The sequence below is a fragment of the Anoplolepis gracilipes genome, chromosome 12 (assembly GCF_047496725.1).
Source record: "Anoplolepis gracilipes chromosome 12, ASM4749672v1, whole genome shotgun sequence".
Taxonomy (NCBI): Eukaryota; Metazoa; Arthropoda; class Insecta; order Hymenoptera; family Formicidae; genus Anoplolepis; species Anoplolepis gracilipes.
In genome coordinates, this window is record NC_132981.1 from 5,699,235 (window position 1) to 5,719,792 (window position 20,558).

The 20,558-nt window shown below is 33.2% G+C and overlaps 3 protein-coding genes across 9 annotated transcripts in view; 1 reads left to right on the forward strand and 2 right to left on the reverse strand.

Moving 5' to 3' along the window:
- The first annotated feature begins 72 nt into the window (after nt 1-72).
- LOC140671642 (RWD domain-containing protein 1) lies at nt 73-1,644 on the forward strand. Its single transcript, XM_072903116.1, has 4 exons — nt 73-283; nt 423-772; nt 837-1,023; nt 1,121-1,644. The coding sequence occupies exons 1-4, from the start codon at nt 211-213 to the stop codon at nt 1,234-1,236; spliced, it is 726 nt and encodes a 241-aa protein (XP_072759217.1). The 5' UTR covers nt 73-210; the 3' UTR covers nt 1,237-1,644.
- Nucleotides 1,645-1,946: 302 nt separating this feature from the next.
- On the reverse strand, nt 1,947-13,972 carry LOC140671641 (NADP-dependent malic enzyme). 5 transcript variants are annotated; one of them, XR_012047780.1, is made up of 12 exons: nt 11,525-11,817; nt 8,231-8,396; nt 7,994-8,152; nt 7,735-7,916; nt 7,024-7,333; nt 6,755-6,937; nt 6,427-6,652; nt 6,225-6,367; nt 5,848-6,142; nt 5,625-5,769; nt 4,815-4,989; nt 1,947-2,752 (listed from the first exon to the last, which is right to left on the reverse strand). XR_012047780.1 is itself a non-coding variant. In XM_072903113.1 (11 exons), the coding sequence occupies exons 1-11, from the start codon at nt 13,853-13,855 to the stop codon at nt 4,950-4,952; spliced, it is 1,875 nt and encodes a 624-aa protein (XP_072759214.1). In that variant the 5' UTR covers nt 13,856-13,972; the 3' UTR covers nt 1,947-4,949. The 5 variants fall into 5 exon arrangements, 4 of the variants coding, with proteins under 4 accessions (XP_072759214.1, XP_072759216.1, XP_072759213.1 ...); XM_072903113.1 differs by lacking the exon at nt 11,525-11,817 and adding an exon at nt 13,830-13,972 and having other exon boundaries at nt 1,947-4,989; XM_072903115.1 differs by lacking the exon at nt 4,815-4,989 and having other exon boundaries at nt 11,525-11,826.
- Nucleotides 13,973-18,581: 4,609 nt separating this feature from the next.
- Nucleotides 18,582-20,558, reverse strand: part of Sol1 — a 278,403-nt gene continuing 276,426 nt past the window's right edge. For all 3 annotated transcript variants that reach the window (XM_072903292.1, XM_072903291.1, XM_072903290.1), the window contains exon 13: nt 18,582-20,233. In XM_072903292.1, the coding sequence (XP_072759393.1) occupies nt 20,151-20,233 (83 nt within the window). In that variant the 3' untranslated portion in view covers nt 18,582-20,150. The remainder of the gene's footprint in view (nt 20,234-20,558) is intronic.

Sequence of the window (20,558 nt, forward strand, 5' to 3'; positions counted from 1 at the left end):
CATTCGACGAATAAATATGAAAATATACACTCTCGATTTCGCGTTTATCATTCATTCTCTTTTCGATTATCGACTGCTTTAGTATCGACTGTCTAACATCCTCTGATCTCTGATGTCACACGCGAGCGCAACAGCTTGACATGATATTTTCTTACTTGCTAAAAGTAAAGTTGTAAATTATATATTTTAGAGATTGTACTTATTTTATTAATGATGGATTATAAAGATGAACAGCACAATGAAATCGAAGCTTTGGAGTCAATTTATTGTGGGGAATTGGAAAGTATGTATGATGATATAAATTACTATATATAACCTCTTTGCATGCTCAATTAAAAGGTAGATGTAATGATCGTTTAATTTTCAACATGGATTATTTATTGCAAGTATTTCAAAGGATCTATATTTTCTCTTTTACACAGTTTTAGCAACAGAGCCGTTTTATACATTTGCTATACCGATTAAAACGGAAGAATACGAGACAGACACTGTCAATGGTCTTAGTTGTCGGTTAGAATTTACATATACATCAAAGTATCCAGATGAACCGCTGCTTATATCGATTGCGGAACTGGAAAATTTCGAGGATGGTGATGATGAGAAATTAAAGGCCCATCTGACAGAACAGATGAGCGAAAATCTTGGTATGGTTATGGTTTTCACATTAGTTAGCGCAGCTCAAGAATGGCTTAATGTACAGTGGGATAAAATAAAAGTAAGGAGAGAAGAGACTGCTGCACAAAAACAGAGAGAGGAAGAAGAAGCAGAAAGGGTAAAATATCTGAATTGAGATAAATCCAGATAGATCAATTGTAATAATATTTTTTGCCTTGCAGAAACGATTTGAGGGAACTCGTGTAACGGTGGAATCTTTTCTGAGCTGGAAAGAGAAATTTGACGAAGAAATGGGTTATACGAAACGAAAAGAATTGGCAGATCGTGAAGGAAAAAAGTTAACAGGGAGAGAATTGTTTATGACTGATAAAACATTGGATCAATCCGATCTCAAATTCTTAGATGATGGTAACATAGTTTGACAAACTTTATTCCTTTGTGAAATTAAATCTAATTTTAATTTCATAAACACTTTAACATCTGATATGTTATTTTTATTATATAGGTGATGCCGTAAAAGTAGATGAAAGTTTGTTCCAAAATCTAGACGACTTAGATTTAGAAGATGATGATGAAGATGACCCAGACTTTGATCCAAATATCTCGGATGATAGTGCCTAAATGGGTTTTAAATAATTAATTTAATTCGGTAGTCACTAATGTGAACTATGTAGAACAAGTTATAAAAAATTTACTAAATTATTACAGAAAGAAAGTGAATAAAAAAAAATATATATATTTGAAAATATATTTTAAGTACTAGAATTTCTCTTGTAAGCTGGATATTATATCTAGTAAAAAATGCCAGTGATGAATCATTGGTTGAGATAGATAACAAATTTCTTCAAACAATATTTCACTGACAGATAAAATTCACAAAACAGAAAATATTTAAAAAACGAAATAATTTTTATACTTATATATATATAAATTTTGTTTATAAGCTTTGTTTATTAAAGAAACGCGCATAATATCTGTTTATGTTAATATTCGCCCTCTTCCCTCTTCTCTCATATATTTATCACACAATAGGAATGACAACAAGATAAATATATTATTAATAGAATAACGATAATAGATAACGAGAATTTAACATTTATTCTTATAATTTTATAACATTATAATTTATAGACTTAATAATAATAATTCATAAATATATATCCTTGTGACCTGATGGAATCTATTTCTCCTGCAATATTCAAGATGTTTATTCATGGCAGCACAATACATTTTTCTGTGTAGAAATTACACAATTTTAAAAACTTATTTTGTGGCAGTAATAAAAGTCTACGTATATAGTCGATAAACACTTGCGTTCCACAGAACGGAGGTACTTTTTTCGACGAAAATTTTATTTAAAATCCATAGCATTCTTTTCCACAAAATATAAGAATACATGTCACACGACAGAATACAAAAGATATTGATATTATAATATTTTTATATATGTAATAATCATACATAACGATTTCTCTGAGTATTTCTCTGTAGCTTATTTGATGCCCGATTGTTAGTGAAATAAGTAAGTAGCTCCATTTGATTTATTTATTTTATGTCATTATTTGAAAAAAATGTAGGAAGAGGAGAGAGCAATTCATCTTTAATAGCATATTAAATAATTATAAGAGAGCAACTATTCATTAACTATAGCTTTAAAATACAAAATAAATATATGATGTATTTTTTGTCCGTATTTTTTGTTATATAATATGTGATACTATTATTAAAGATAGTTTTGTAATCATTTTAAATAAAAGTCTTCAAAAAAGTAAATAATTTGTTATATATTGGAATATTTGTGACAATCTATGTCAAAGTTAGTGAATAGTTGTATACATTATATACTTCGAGCCTATATGTATATAAAATTCTGCGTTGTGTCCAACATCGCTGTTATTAAATATTATATTAAATAAATAAGTACTTGGAATTATTTAAACATAAAAAACGTCGATTATTATAATTACTGTCAATAAGCAATTTCTCAATATTAAAGAGTATATATAATATTTTTTCACTATAATATAATCACTCGCAACGATATTGACATCTATTTTTTCTAAAAAAAATTAAATTAAGATATCTATGTTATGTCAAAGTAGTCGTCTTGCGTTTAGATTCACCAATATATCATAATCTGTTAAGAAAGAAGTCACAGTTAGTCACACAAAACAGTAAGTTTCAGTTTAACCAAGCGATAAAAGTAAATAAATAATATTCTTATAAATAATTTTTCACAGAGAGAAAAGAATGATTTAAAAAAATTGCAAATAAATATGTAGTTTGTCTTCAATTTTTCCAAAGAAACGTAGCTTGAATCGCTTGGATAAACTTGAATGATATTAAATGTATAAATTTAATATTGTTTTCCAGATAACATTTTTTTTAAAGAAATATATAATTACATTCTCATGTTAAACACTACAAGAATGTTTTGGTTATCGATTATAATTGTACAGAGTCTGGCAGAAAAAAATCTGACGGTTTTAAAATTAATTCAATGCTCGATCTTGAGCTTTTGATAGCAATTTCTTTTCAAGAAAGAAAGACTAATGCTGATTGCTTTAATGCTAAAAATTCATTGAATTTAAATATTTTATAATATATAACCTCTGCTTTATCCATATAGTATTCCATTCATACTGGAATCGCAAGTTTTTGCATATTAACATAATAAAGTTCTTTACATAAATATACAGAAGAATGTGTGTCATTTATAAGTAAATTTATAATTTTCAAAATAATGTCATCGAAATACCATTTTTTCCTACACTTTCTTGTAGCTTAATTTAAAAGTTCTGCATTTACGCATCATACCATGTCTTGAGGTATTGCAACAATTTCTTGAATAATTCTGACGAATTGCATAAACTAATTTTCAAATTAAGTAAACAGTTACTTATACGTTTTATACTTATATATATTTATGGCACACATTATTCTGTACATTTATATAAGAAATTTATTGACATAGAAAAATTCGCTTTATGATATTAATTTTAAAACTAGGTTTTTCTGCCGGGGCCTGTAGAAGCTTGTTCTATCACGTTATGAAATTTCAATATTGCACATTATACAGCATGAAACTTTCAACACAATAATAGTTATGATAGACATTTAGAACAATATTAAATATTAATTTAACGAAAATATTGTCACACAATTCAAATCCAATATATCTTTTTTTATAAAAAAAAAATTTTTTTTATTAAGAAACTATATATTTTTGTTTTCAAATCACACAAAGACCTTTAGAAACAAACATTTCGAACAAACATCATTTAATAGTTTACATGTATATGTTATTTAATATTATTTTACACACACACATATTGCATATAATCTTCATAAAGCATTCAAAAATATATTGCTCAAAGCGGATCAAAAGATGCAATCATCATTTTTAATCTCATTTCACTCATAAATTTTAGAAATTACACTCATAAAAATACTATAAATATGTTTTCTCCAAATAAATGTTTACGCAATCAAATCTATCACTAATATCAAAAAAAGCAATTCTGATTTTTGACCAATCTTATTTTTTATTTGTGTATATATATATATATTTATATATATATATATGCACAAGGAAAAATTTTTGACCCAAAAGCATATGTCACGATCTTTGTTGGAGTTTAGGAAACCATTTTCAGATGGATTACTTTTCGATGATAATTGGTCTTTGGGAAAGAAATTAGGGAAAGAGATAAGGAAGATGTTTTCATATCTCTCCTAGATAATCGTCGTCCGTAAATGTGAAATCGGGAAACCTAAATATATTATATATTTTTAATATTCTATGACCGATTAGACTTCTAATAAAACTCGTGTCACAGAAAAATTCTAAACTCTAATCTTCGTTCATTTTGATAAAAGGAACCATTAACGTTTTATCGTCTGATATACATTTTTACATACATACATTTCTTCGGCATTAAGAAACACATAAAAATAATAAAATAATAAAATTTAAACAATTTAGTCATTTTACAAAATGACTATATAGTATAAACTTTCCTTTATTATACTTTCGACTATTGCTTCTAAAAGTATTATCTTTCTTTAATACTGCTGCAGACGAAGAGGAAAACATTAAGATGCTGCTGTATTGTTAACTTATTGCGATATAAGTAACGCTGTCAGCAATCATGCCGCTATTATGTTAGCACTTCGTGCAAATAAATATTTTCTCTTACAATTAAAATGGTTTACAAGCCATTTTGTAGATTTACGTATGCCGTGAGTGACATTGATTATAAGTCGAAGAAACATCGATATTTTTTAAAGGTAATGATAGCCTTCAACTTTATACTCTCGGCTGATGAAATTCACTACAGATGTTTTAAATCGTGGCGGATTTCTATTTTGTCTCTGGAAAAAGATTAATTAAGTTTCAGCAGTTTTTATCGTGAAAATGAATGAATCAAAGAGGCAATATTAGAACAAGGGAATGAATAGAATACTATATGGATAAAGCGGAGGTTATATATTATAGAATATTTAAATTCAATGAATTTTTAGCATTAAAACAATCAGCATTAGTCTTTCTTTCTTGAAAAGAAATTGCTATCAAAAGCTCAAGATCGAGTATCGATTTTATTATTGCGTTTGCAAATATTATTCTGCGAAATAACACATTCATAAACATTAATTTATAAAAAAAAAATGATGGCCAGAAAAGCAGCTTCGTTTACTTTATTAAACACTGTAATTCTGGAAATAAATGCAAAACAAAACATAAGAAAGCAACGTGCAAAAAATTTGCTGTATTAAAACAAAAGATTTTTTTTAGTTCATCTTCTAAAGGCTCTGCAATCGGACTTACTATTAATCCTATTCGTTCAGGCTATCTACAAAGTCGCTGCGACGCTATTGCTACGATTAACTTAAATTTATCTGACTTTTTTGATTCTACGGCTTGTTGAGAAAACGATCTCATCCTTGGGTTGCGATCTATTGTTGTCTAATTAAAAAAACCGTGATTCGAGACCATTCATTGTACTTACTTTTCCGGTAACATACGAGGCTTAGCATAATCACCCGGCCACTCGTACAGATTTGGCAGTGGACTGTCATAGTTGGCATCGTACATTTTACTTTTGATAAATTGTCGCTTGTCTTTCGGTTCCGGATATTCACTCGCCAAACCACCTGTATTAACGATAGCAACAGATAATATTCAAATCAAATAACGATTAATATTTCTCGATCCTGCTATTACTACGATACCTTTGGCGTAAGCATAATCGGCTATCTTAATCGCGATATCGATGGAGCACTCTCGGATGGTATTTAACGGTGGATACACACTACCCCTTTGAAGATCCTCATCTTTCACGTGATCGGCAACAACCTGTGCCGAGATTAAGAAAAGATCCTCGGTAATGTGATGCACTCCGGTACCGATGACACCCAAAGCGATACCAGGAAAAATGTACGCGTTATTGCCTTGTCCAGGCTTATACGTTTTCCCGTTGTATTTCACTTCACCGAATGGCGAGCCGGAGGAGAATATACATCTACCCTAAAAAAACACAGATGGTTTAAAGCAAGCGGAGTTACAACGTTATTCACGTGTGATTTAAACATGGATTGTATTCACATACCTCGGTATGATCGTATGCCTGCTGCGCCGTACATTCAGCTTTGCTGGTTGGATTACTCAGAGCAAAGATCAACGGCCTCTCATTATTCTTCGCCATCTCTCTGAGAACCTCGGCAGTGAAGGCTCCTGCCGCTGCCGAAGCGCCTGCGAGAAACAATTTAATTATATGTACTTGAAGATCGGTTGAAGGAAGTACTATTTACCTATGAGAACGGTAGGCTTAATTTCTTTCACGACTTCGAGCAACGTTTTCATCACTTTGTAATCCTTCGCGTACCAGACCTTGTGGCCTTCCAGAGTACCCTTGGGCCGATTCTTCACGAGCAATCCGTCGATATCCATCATCCAGATGTTATCACGCGCTTGCTGTTGAGTGCAACCGTCAGCCTCCATCGCTTTCACGCAGAGATCAGCTATTCCGATAGCCGCCTATGGTTGAGTAGAGTAAATATTTTTACAACGTGATTTCTCCGGTAGAGATTATTTCGCACTGTCAAGATATACGGTTAATACACCATCTTGAGAATCTACCTCTCCAGCGCCCAGGAAAACGAATTTATTATCCGCCATCCTCTTCTTAGTTATTCTCTTTGATGCCAGGATTCCAGCTACCGCAACCGCAGCCGTGCCTTGTATATCATCATTAAATGTACAATACTTGTTTCTATATTTGTCTAAGAAACGGAAGGCATTGTGGTTACCGAAGTCTTCAAACTGAAACATAAAATAAGAACGCGCCATTATTATCATATCGGATTCACATGTGTATTAGACACGTATCACTGCGTATATTAGCTTACTTGAATAAGAACGTTTTGTCCGTACTTTTGCACGCAGGCAGCCATAAATTCGTCAATCAATTCGTCATACTCGGCACCTTGACTCCTAGCTTTGTTGAGACCGATGTAGTGAGGATCGTTTCTTAGCTGTTCGTTATTGGTGCCCACGTCGATGGTGATCGGTAAGCACTGGTGTGGTTTAATGCCAGCCAGAGCTGTATAAAGAGCTAATTTTCCGACAGGGATACCCATACCGCATGCCCCAAGGTCACCGAGACCCAAGATTCGCTCGCCGTCTGTCACGCAAATGGCTCGCACGGCTTGCTCCGGCCTAGCGATGTGACAGGAGTCGTAAATATAGAAAATGGTGAAAGAGATAGACGCTAACTAGAAATAGAGACGTTACTAAATGCGTAAAATAATCGTTTTCACTTGCCGTACATTATAAGATAAAGATAACGCGCGCATTGTACGCGTCGCGTTCGATTCTATTTTTAGCAAACATACACGCAGACGCGTATTTTCGTTTAAACTCTACGTTACATATACTCGACCAAAACTATGTTCTCTTTCAACTCACGTTCATTTCTTTATCAATCCTGTCGTTTATTAAAAGAGAGACAAGTGCAAATATTATTAAACGCTTTTGTCTTTTTTTTTTCATAAATATGCAAATATAACTAGATTGTAAATATAAAAAATTTGTAGGAAGATATTTTCTCCGATACTGACCAGTTATTCAAGATCTCATAGATATGACCCTTATCGTATATAGTAATGAAGAGGCCACGAGGTCTGCGATAGATCACGCCGAACTTTTGGCAGGCCAGACCAACGGTGGGCGTATAAACAATTGGCATCATCTGTTCGATGTTTTCGCTCAATAGACGGAAAAATAATCTCTCGTTTCTTTCCTGGAAACCATTTGGCGAGAAAAATTAAATTTCATGATGAGGATTTAAAATGCAATGAAAAGAGAAACGCTGCTCACTTGAAGTTCCACGAGATATAGATATCGATTCAAATCCTCCGAGTACTTCATCACCGAAGCTTTACATAGCGCCAGCTGTTCTTCCTGTGTCTTAAATCTGGGAGGTTGCAGTCCGTGTATCCCCAGAGCTAGCCTTTCCTTCAGGGTGAACGCCAAGCCCTGTGTCATTGCGTCATGAAATATTTATACTTTTAAGAAATCGTAGAGTCGCTAGAAAATTTTATAAATACAAAGTACCTTGTTAAGTCGGGGATCTCTGAGATGTCCGATTCCCTTTATCATATTCATCGGTACCACATCTCCCGAGATCTCGTGGATGTCCCTTTGTTGGACGCCGTCTTTCAAGGCGATATGCGTAGGCACTCGCGTCCATGATCCGCTGCAATTTCTGCCACTGGCCGATCTGACACACATACGCGCGAAAAATTATACTCAGAATCTCGCGATTGTATTAAACTGCGCATTATTTAAATATCCGCCTCGCGGAAAACTATTTTTTTTCTTTTTTTTTTTTCATTGCCGACAAAACCGCTGACGTCCGCCGAACGGTATTAAGATCGTCGACCATCTACACTATAATTAATGACGACGTAGGCGGTGAGTCATTCAGGAAATATTAACGGCGTGAGAATCGACTAGAGTAAAAAAAAATTATAACTTTTTGCGAATAAAAACATTTTTTCATTTTCGAATTACTTATATTAAATGATGATGGATAAATAATACGCAATTTGATGAAATTTAGGAAATGACATTGAAATTCGTTAGAAACGGCGAGTCACTCTTATCACATATCGCTGTGCATATATTTGCTTTCATTAACCTCTTTCTAACAGAATAAATAAATAGGTTTCGTACATATGAAAAATGCTCGAAAAAAATTACCTCAATCTCACACTGATACGTGCTTATATCCTTATATTAATATTAATTAATGTTATAAGTATAGCGTTACACTTTTTTCAACTTTAGTTTTTTTAGAAAATAGCATTAAGTGCGAATAAAAAAAATACAATTAAATTGTCACATTTGGCGCAGTATTTGCGTACTATAATTTCCTCTTTACTACTAAGCACAAAATTGATGATAAAATCGATAATTGCCCGATAAACGCAGATAAGGATTAGATAAGAACTGATCGAATATTAGAACTGAAGCTTATCAATAGATTACGATCAATAGAAACTGCAAATATAGCAAATGATAACTCTACCTGAGTTGTTTCTCCGAAAAGAACGCAAGTTCTAGAATAGTGAACTTAAAAATTTGCACACAACAAAAGTAAAGATTTGCCTTGTAGAATTAAAATTTCTATTTTCATGAATTTTTATGAACTATAAAAAATTAATTTAATATCAGATAATATTTACAATTTTGTGATTAAATTATATTCTACAGAGCTAATTTTTATTTTAACTCTCAAATTAATTATTAATTTTATATATTTTAAAAAATGCTTTGCGCAATGTCAAATTCACAAATTTCGAAATGTATTAGATTTGCTACTTTTAACGTAATTAATCCGTCCAATATCTCCTTAAAAGGCTTCAAAATCAAATAAAATAAAACGTTCTTCCGCTACGCCGGTAAAAAAAATTTTTTTCACAGCAATATCAAAGCGAAATTACTTATTTCAATTTTTTTCTTAAAAAAATATAATAAATCAACTAATATAAAACGATATTTCCCACGTAACAATCTTTATATGTTCAAAAATTGTTCCAGAACGATCAAAAAACGATATCGTCTAATTTTAAATCTTGAAATACCTACTGACTCGCAACAAACATTTTATGCTCACAAAATTATCTGACATCACCTCGAGAATCAAAGCAGGTTATGCTATTATTATTGCCATGGCGTAAAGCCAGCTTTAAAGAAATGACCGTGTGAAATTTGCCTCAACTATATATGCCTCTTTTAGCCATAACTTAGAGATATGATAGTCATGGCGTATTAGGCCTATATTAGTCACGCTACATTTAGTGCCTGAATTTCTCGTGAACACGGGTTGCTTTAAATTAAAGCAGCGCGTCCGTAATAAACGGTTGTATACATTTTTAAACATGCTTCGGACGTTCCTCTTCAGCATTACATCGTAAAGTCCATTTTAAACAAGTTCTAATTCATGACAGTGTATTTAAAAATTTTGTTTATTATTTTTACGTATATATATATTTTAATATTAAATTTGTATATATATTCTGATTTTTTTAAACATTTTTATCGTAAATCTAAAATTCTGTCACAATTTTTTTTTATATATTTTTTATATTATTTTATGCGATCTATAATTTTGCGATAGAATGCAAGATAAAATTCTACCGACAATTTTATGTGCTACATAATTCTAACGTTGCGTATGTTCTGATATGTGTTTTATATATATGTGTATTTTTCCTACATTATATAATTTATAATTACAAAATTGCAAAAAGACTATAATTCTATGAGTTTTATGAACTAAAAATCGTGTAAAATGGGCTTTATGACAAATTCCTTCTTCGAATTTACGAATATAATTACGAATATAATTATAATGCATAGAAGGAGAGTAAGCGTTATAACTGTGCTTTTGTGCTTGCTCTGCATTGTCATTATAATCAGAGAGAATATAGTTCCGATGTTGTGATTAATGGCTCGTAGCCCTCTCACGTAAAGTAGATACTTTGTCGTTGTAGTTTCCTCGTTATCATCAAGCGACCGAAACTGTGTCGCGATTATATATAATGTGTGTGTGTAGAATAAAAGAGTCATTAACTATGCAAGGCATGACCAAAATAAATTCACTCGACTCTCTTTATGTATGTATGCAAAATATAATTTTCGCTGATATTAATAATTATGTAACTTTTCTCACTAACTTAATGGATTCTATAAATATCTGACAAATGCCAGTCACATCAATGATATAAGACGAAGCGTGACGTAATCCAAGTTTCACGTTAGAGTTCGCGCTGAAATATGATTCTTATATACTAGGCCTCTTGTCCGTCTTCTTATAACTCTGTGATCGATCGACTATGACAATAGCGGTAATGTTTTTTACATCGATTTGCATGTCAAGAACGTTCATGACACTTTAATCTGAACAGATTATGTATTGATTTAGTTTTACAAGATTCTAATTAAAATAATCACTGTATTTGTGCAAATCGTTAATTATCAACAAACTATGTATATCTTAAAAAAAAGATTGCAAATGTATCAAAAAAAATCAATAAAAAGTAAAAAAATTCCTTCGAATTTAATATTCAGTAACTGTTAGGACAAATATCGTTTTCTCAAATTAAAATATAAGTAAAATATAATTAAGACGTAAATTTTAAATGCTTTTGAGTACAGATTAGTAAAAACTAAATAACATTTATATCTACGAAAAAGTTTATTGTATATAATAAGTTTTCTCTAATGATAGATAAAATGGCAATTTTCTAAATTATATTTAATATTCGACTTGTACGTTATAAACGTGTCGCATCACTTACAAACGAGACGATACGTGCATAGATCGCAAAACTGTTGTATTACCCTAGGAAACGATGCTCAAGTAATTTGCGCAAATAATCGAATAAGTGCATTTCACAAGCCGCGGATGTAGAAGTACATTAAGTATCGTAAACTGAATCGAGCGGAGCGCGACGCGATAGAGTAACTGAGTGCATCTGTCAAACGTTTCGCTTTACCGCGATTGGTGTCCGTATATCGTTGCTATTATCGATTTATCTTGAAACCACTCATAGATAATTTCAGTGGTATGCCAAACAATTATAAATCGGAAATGGTAATTAGCGAGGAAGAAAGATGGCTCGCTTTCTCTTTCAACCAAACGAAAATATTCGGTTGTATTCAGTTGTATTCTTCTTTTCGATAATCATGGAATTTTCCTACTTATGTAGAATAAAGTAAAGAATACAAAAAATATGCAAAGAATGTTATGTATAAATATATAAGAATTATATATATATATATATAAATGTTTTAAGATAAAATACTATAAATATATATCAGATAAAATATGATAAATTAATAGAATCATGTTTTTATCTAATCACTTTGTTTGTGTTTTATTTAAATTTGTGGTGTTTAAATTTATTGAAAGTCATTAATATAGATGATAACTTATATGTATACGCTTGCTGTGGTTGTATCTCTTTCGATCATTATGCATAATTATTAATGACTGTCAAGTCACAACGATTAATAAAACAGTCTTCATAAGTTGAAGTAAATATCAAAATATTTTTGTGCATTATTCATTAATTTTATTTTAATAAAAACTAATTAACAAACTTTTTACCGAATCCAAGTATATACTTCATAAATTATGTCGACTACCTTCGACGATTTTAAAGCAGCTGAAAAATAAATATTTATGTATATTCATTCTTTTTAGATCAAAAATAAAATGTTTCCCTACCGTTCGGTTTCTCGATATATATATATATATCGCCGCGATTATTTGCAAACGAAAATTATTCTTCGCATCATGTATAGTGTAAAAATTATTACTCACTTTTACAATGTTTTTCTAGTAAAAAGCTACAGCTTCTAGAAAAATAGACGCAAATAAAAAATAGAATGCAAATATTTATATCTATGTTATATTGTTATTTTTGTTTGCTATTTAGCTGAAAAATAAATTAATGATCTTGTTATTTGTTAAGTCGTTTTTTCAACTTGAGTTTTGCTGCCGAATTTAAACAGTATAGTATATTTAATCGGCTTTCGGGAATATCGTTTTAATTGAACATTTAATGTAAACTCGCAGCGTTTTTATTTCTTTCGATTTCTACAACTTTACGAATAAATTATCATGTATTACTATACACTCCTGATACTTCCAGTACATCACTATTTTTACATTGACTACGTCACGAAATTATCCATGTTAATTCGTTATTTCCGCTGTCTTGAATTTCGCGATGGAATGTTAGCTTGTATTTAATTCTATTCAGAAAATTACAGTAAAGCTTACAAAAAATGCAGAGAGTTGTAGAGTAGAGGAAAAAGACTTATTGCGCAACATTAATACTTTCGGTGATGTGATAAAATCGAAATCGTGTGAAACGTTACGATAAATATGATAAGATTTACTTATCTGCGTCAATCTTTATTTGTGCAGTCAAAAGCTAATTCACAACCACACGTATAAGGATTTAAAAAAACACTTTAACGAATTATCGAGATCTATGCAAAGTATACCGGTACACACCAGTACTTGTGTATATCGATTGTGTACGTCGATAAGCAATTCAAGAAAGATTCTTAAGAGATAAATTAAGCGAGATAAAAACCTCTTATATGTATTCAAGAGAAGAGTATTAGACTACTTTTTAAAACACCGGATGATCATTGCAAAACGAGGTGGCAAACGAAAAACGTTGCAAAACAAGCAAATTCTCCGGGACAATAATAAAAGTCACGAATGAAGACCACATAACAAAGAGAGAGAGATAGAGAAAGAAACTAGTCCCAAAGAACACCTGGACAGAGAAGTTTGTCTCTCGGTAACAGCTCGCCTCGGTGCGTCAGTAACCTGGCTTTCGCTACCCGGTATCGATCGCCGGTTGCTGGGGCACTCCTATTTTCAGCACCGCATTATGGAACGCAATAAAAAGAGAGTTGGATTACACTTGGCCCTTTGTCTCTCTTCGTCCGAGGTGTCAGTTCCTTTCTGACTTCGCGTAAATTCCCCGTAATATTATATATACACGAAGAGCTCGCGTGCTGTCTCTATCATGTTAATCACACGTGCTAATCTCGTCGGTCGACGGAATCCGGAAGTGATATTCGAGCGAAAAATTTTGCATTCGGATACAGTAACAGTACTCACAGTATAGACTTCTGCAGGACGAACATCTCGCTTTCCTCGTGTTGCTCGCAGCTGATCGCACCTCCCACCCGACAGGATCGGCGCGCGCGACTGCGCGTTCTCACACGAGGAACGTCAGCCGTAGCGCGCCCGCGCCGCACGGTGGACGATTCGCTTCAAAGCGGCAGCCGACGGCGGCGAAGACGCGCCGCGAAAGGTGCGCCGCGGAACGGGACGTGACGCGGAAGAGTTAAAAAAAAAATCGAAGTTTCATTCTTCTTTAATTTTACATTTTCTTCTCGTTTGCGCGCAAGAAAAAAAAAAATATGCAAAATCTTGAAAGATTTACGTGCGTGCGATCAATCTGTGATTCAATGTTTAAATATCTTGCGCAAGTGAAAGGATTTGAACGTACATATATATATATATATATATATATATATATATATATATATATAATTTCATGTTTTTATTATTGATGTATTATATTTATTTATTTTAAATTATTGATTCTCTTTTGAGCAATATATATATATACTGAATATATCAGAAGAAAAATCAATAATATAAAATAAGTAATATCAATAATAAAAATATCAAATAATATATATTGACGAAAAGAAGTCTGTTTAAATAAATATATACTATTACGACTCTATACACAATTATATTAAAATTATATGAAATAATAATATTCAATTAAACTGTGCATACTTTGATATGCAGAATCAAAACCTTGAAACATCCAAGGATACATTTTAAAAGTATTTTTTAATGATCTTTAAATATTTGCACGTACTACAGGAATAGAGATATTCTTCATTTTCAAGAAAGCAGAGCTCTATTCGTTAACCGATGGTTGATGCACTCACAATCAGCTGTGAGTTAGAACGTTGACAGGAAACGACCTGACCGACTTCATTATGTGAAAAGAGAGAGAAATAGAGAGCTCCCCCTTTATTCATTTTTCAAACTGGAGGAGAATGTTTTATTATCTTTGATGCACGCTATCGTTATCATTTGTTGATAATGCAACGAGCAATTAAAGGAAATCATAAATATAATACTATTTCAAAATATCAAAATACAATCGCGATACAGATTAACATATGGAATATAATCGACTATCTCTATGCGAAATTTTGATCAAAATTACTAACACAAGGTAAACTGTATTCCAATTATATAATTAATTACAATTAATATAATATGGTACCATTATTATAACTTTATCGATGCAAATAATTAATTGCAACCGCAAATATATGATTAGTTTCACATAATCGGAAACTATAGTCTGCAAGTTGAAAATTGAAAAAAAAATAGTTATTGACAATTAATCGTGTAAATTATCTCTCACGCACATTTATTAGCACATAGACGTTGTGTGTAATCATGAGAGCTACGGATGAATAGCTAATTTTCTTCTCTCCCTTCCTTCCGTTATTCACTGTTTGAGCAAATGATCATAACGTATATCTCTTCAAAGTACACTTCGTAGTACGCTTGCGGCGGATTGTGCTGAGACAGAGTTCGTTATGTCTGGCTCGGGTTCTCGAAATACCTAGAATAATTATCTCAAACAATTATGCTGAGAAAGACATTAACGTATTGTAAGAGCATTTCTTGTTTCGTAGCTTCTTCGTAGCATAATAAAGCGATCTTCTTTAGAGATCTATTGAAGTTACGGTGGAGTTTAATCGTTTTCAACCTCATATGTAGGTAATTTTTTAAATGTCGGAGAATAGAAGAACTGATCGATCACTAATTGTTCTGTGCATTAGGCTCTTTTGAAAATTTTCATTTTTTTTAACATCTACTTGGCCTAAAGTAATTTGGCAAGCATATAGATCTATGACGCACAGTGTATTTTGAAAATGGGAAAAGGAATGTAGGAAGAGTGTCGCGTTCTTAAAAATATATTCAAAGACTATAAAAAAAAAAACAATCATATCGTGTGAGACGTATGGATTCATACGTGAAGGTTTATTAAGGACAATAACGATGTGTGATTGCATTACATTCTCGTAACTTATGCGTGAGACACAAGTCGGGCCTCACAAAGGGCCTCAAAACAGAATAAGAAAATACATCCGCTGAGTTATTAGCGGATACCGAAGTCGGTGCTCCAACGGTCCTCCAACTGGTCATTCCTTCGTTCCGGAGCACGACTACGATGTGCTTTCGTGGATAGTTTTAACCGCAGGACAAAGTTTCGGGATGCGCCCCAGGCGCGCGCAACTTGGATAATTCAACTTCATATAGGTCCCGATAATAGGCGGTGTGATACGCGCGAATGGATAATAAAAAGTTACATTCTTAGGACTCTGCATTGTCCTTGATTATACCAGCAGCACGTCACTTCACCGGATTTCTTGACGAGTAAACTTCGTTATAGTATTTTTGTTTTTTTAGACGCAAACGCGAAAATGGAAACATGGTTTAGCAAAGAATTTTTAACTCTCTCAGAAACCGCATTGCGCGTCGTGTAAAGCTTTTTTTTCTTTATATCTTTACAAGACACACTGCCGCGGAAGCGGGAAATAAATAATAGTTCCTTTATTGACAATTTTCTCTTTCGTTTGAATTTATCCAGACTTTTGTAGTATATTTTATAAACAAATTATACGTGTATATAGTGGGTGTTAAAACAAATTAATTCTCAATCGATCAATTGATTGTAAATGCCGATAATAAAATTAATATTAATCTATATAATCATGTCACCAAATTGATGATATAATTTGTAAATTTATATAACATATGCTTATTATAATCAATTAACTTTCAATTGATCAATCGATCGTGCAAGCATCGCTTGTAAAATTAATGTCATTATTTCGACGACGCATTAAAAAGTTGATTAATAACAGATATATACATACATATATATATATATATATATATATATATATATATATATGTATGTATATATACATATATATTTTATTCATTGTCGAAGCTGCGATCTATACTGCTTCTCATTGACTCTCTCGATTGGTGAATCGCTAATACGGGATGAGACGGTATGGTTATGTATAGTGACAGCAGTTGAAACGGATCGAATGTAACAATATTTACATGGTGATAGTTACATATATAAGCATTTTTTGTAGTGCCCGATTATTCAACTTACTAATTAGTCAAGTGTGTGTAGGTTGTCCTTTCCCTTCCTCTTATCGTTAAACACGAGAAAACGTTAACGAAAAACAAAGGTGATCTCTGGTCACACACACGTACATTCCGCTTTATTTCTCACACGCACAAATCACATCGCACACACATATACACACGCACACACACATTCCTTTCGCAGAAATCAGCCAGAAACTCGGAAGAAGACCAACATATTATAAACCTATTTAAAAATCACTCACAATAGAGTATCTAACGTACACAATGACAGTATTGCTACCTAGTTATGTATCTATAGATACACAATTTGATATCGAATTCATACAAGTCCGTTTCATTTCTTTCTTTCCACTTGTGTTTTATTCTTCCATCACTGCCGTTCCTCCGATTTCTCTCGAACGAGAAATCGTGCGCTTAAACTTTTCGACACGATAAGTAGTCGACAGCCGGTTATACCGACCTCCGCGCACTTGATGTGTCAGAAAACGACACTATCTGGTTGTCATAATAGCTGTAATAAGCTCGAGGAAATACGTCGCTTACTAATTCCGCTATATAGCACCAACGCCGCGTTTGAAATCATTTTTTGAGAAAGTGGAGAGAGGAGAATTTAAAGTGTCGATGTAGTGCGAGCGTATCCGGTCGAATTTAAATCCCAGAGATGAGTCAAGTAGATCCTCTTTTCTCGCTTCTTAAGTTGTACAACCTTCACGTAAATTATTCTATAACAAGCTATACTTCTCTGCCGACAAGCGCGCACGACTTTCATCGTCTTTGCTCCAAACAATTTTCAACCTCGACTCAGCTCGATGCACACGTATCGCGCATGAAAACGTACGAAATTAACTCTAGTATCTGCCCCGTTAACTCTTTGAAGATGATGGCACATATATATAATATATATGTGTCAGAGCTATGGCGTGTGTGTGCTCGTACTGTAGTATATATATTTTTGCAAGAATAAAGAACTATGTCAAGTAGTGAGTGTTATGTCGACGAATATTTATAACTGTATTATTTTTGAAATAATTTTGAATTAAAATAAAAAGTGAATTTTTTAATCAATTTTTATTGTTCAAAAAAATTGAAAAATTAATATTGCATCTTTTCAGTTAGTATAATAGACTTTTTTTTATTTATAATTAATTTATTTAAAATAATTATATTTAAAACGAAGATTTTATTATATTTTTTATGGACTCGTTGTTAAAATTTAGTAGAGTGAATTTCGACAGTTAATTTCCAGCAAACTCTAGTTTAATACGAATTTAATTGCCAATATGATAAAAATTGTTCCGACGCGAAAAGGACACTCATTAATTTTTTACTGGATAAAAGTAATGAAAAATAACTTCCTAATTTCTCAAAGAATCAATTGAAGACCCTGCTTTAACAAGAGAGATGATGGTAATTAACGTCTCGTATATATATACTTGTGTGTGAGAAAAGTTATATATTAAATTTTTAGAGATATTAATAATAAATTGAGACTGATTTTAATGATGAGTCGATAAAAAAAGTTTGATCAAAATATATATTTATTATATTCCATTCATAGTTGTATCATTAGAATTTAATGAGAAAATGTAGTAATTATAAATTTGTGTCGAGTGCGATTAATTTTCCGCGATAATGTCCGTGTGTGTGTTTTGTGTGTATCAAATATACAATATACATATATATATTGAAAAAGGAAGATTAGAAGATAAACGCTAATGTTCTCTCTCGCGATATCGAATTACACGCTATCGATACGGTCTCCCCACTAGCTCAAAAAGTTTTCAAAACATTTCCTATTAATCGTCAGCGGCCCGTAAATTCGGTCGATCATTCATTATCGCAACCATTTGATCGCACACATTTTTAAGAACACACATTGCGCTTTAATCGCTCCCATATATTCTCGTTAAATGTGTCGATTGATTACGTATTCTCGCTGGATTCGAAATCCAAAGTTAATTCGCGATTTTTTATTTAAAAAATGCTTGCTTGCTCGCCTAAAATTCTGACGATAAATACTTAACTTTCTAAAATTTTCCGCGTTGCAATCGGCGATTAATACAGTAGATCTGTATATTCTAATTATTATACTCGAATACGAATAACGTCCGCTTTCGCACGTACGATCAGACTTGCTTCTGTCTCTAAAGGTAAACTAATAAGAAAGAACGGGAACATCACAGTCGTGTAGAGGATGTAGTCAATAGTTCGTCCGTATATATAGCGTATCTGATGAAGGCGAATCTTTCTCTTACGGTATGACTTTCGAGCGATAGACACGGACGGTGGACTTGAGAAACTTTTTTCCGCGCGGGAGAAGAAGAAAAAAACATTGGCCATCGAAACGAGAAAATCAGGCTTAAAAATACACACCGCAAAAAATACAATGCAACAACTTCCTTCCACAGCACGCGCACTTTTTATTAAATTCGCTCGGCATTGAAAGAAACATTAAAGAGAATTAAAATTTATTCGCGGACTCGTTTTAGCTGCGATTAAGAACTGGGTATAATTTTAAAGGAAGATATCGCGCGCGCGCGCGCGCGCGCTTTCAAGATATATTTCTTTAAATCAAGACCCCGGCGGAGCGACGATTCGTAATGTTTTCGCAGAGAGCCACCATTCCGCGATCTCTCTCTCTCTCTCTCTCTCTCTCTCTCCTCCTCTCTCTCCTTCTCTCTCTCTCTCTCTCTGAAAATAAGAATCCTTCTCGGGAGAATTAACTGTCGACTATAACTTACCCGCGTAGGCTATTAGCGGCAATTTAGCCATGCAGCCAATTAATCCTACTTCCCACTGTTTAACGGTGTAACGAGGGTTGCAACGGACTCTGAACGAATGACATCGGCCTCTTCATCCATTTCTCCTCTCTCCGCGCGCGCCGCTTTAAGACGACGTAAAAATATTTTTTATTGCCAATGTCTTTCTTTCCAGTAGGAGAGGATAGTTGACGTGACGCGAACGAACGAGAGATAAAATGAAGGAAGGATGAGTGGGGTAAATTTAAAACGCCGTGTCTTGGGGAGGGGAGAGGATAATAGATTTTATAGTAACACACGCTCCCTCTCGATGAATTCAACGAGATTGCCACTTTCTTCGGTGAGGAGACGAACTGTTCGGTGATTCTGGATGGCTCCCTCTCGATCTCCAGATTGCGGTTCGTTGTAAGTTGAGCCAGTGAGCCATCCGGATAAATCCACTTCTTTTTTAATGCGAGACTCTATCGCTGACAGCGTAGAGACGACTCGTCAACAGCAACAGCAACAGGAGCAACGGCGAAAGCGCGACACCTTTAATGAAAAAGAAAGAAAATGCATTTACTTTAACTCATGCGTTTGACATATAATAACGCTCTCTCAAATCGATATCTTTTTATTCTCGCTTTCTCCCCCCCCTCCCTCTCTCTCTCTCTCTCTCTCTCTCTCTCTCTCTCTCTCTCTCTCTCTCTCTTTCTCTCTCTATCAAACACGCGATTGACCTCGCGAAGCGAGTCGCGCGAATGTGTTATCGATCCTGGCGTTTGGCCTGGCATACCTGGGTGCTGCGCGTGTGATAACACATGTGTGTTAACGATGGCATAAATTAATAATATACACACATATCATTCGTCTCACA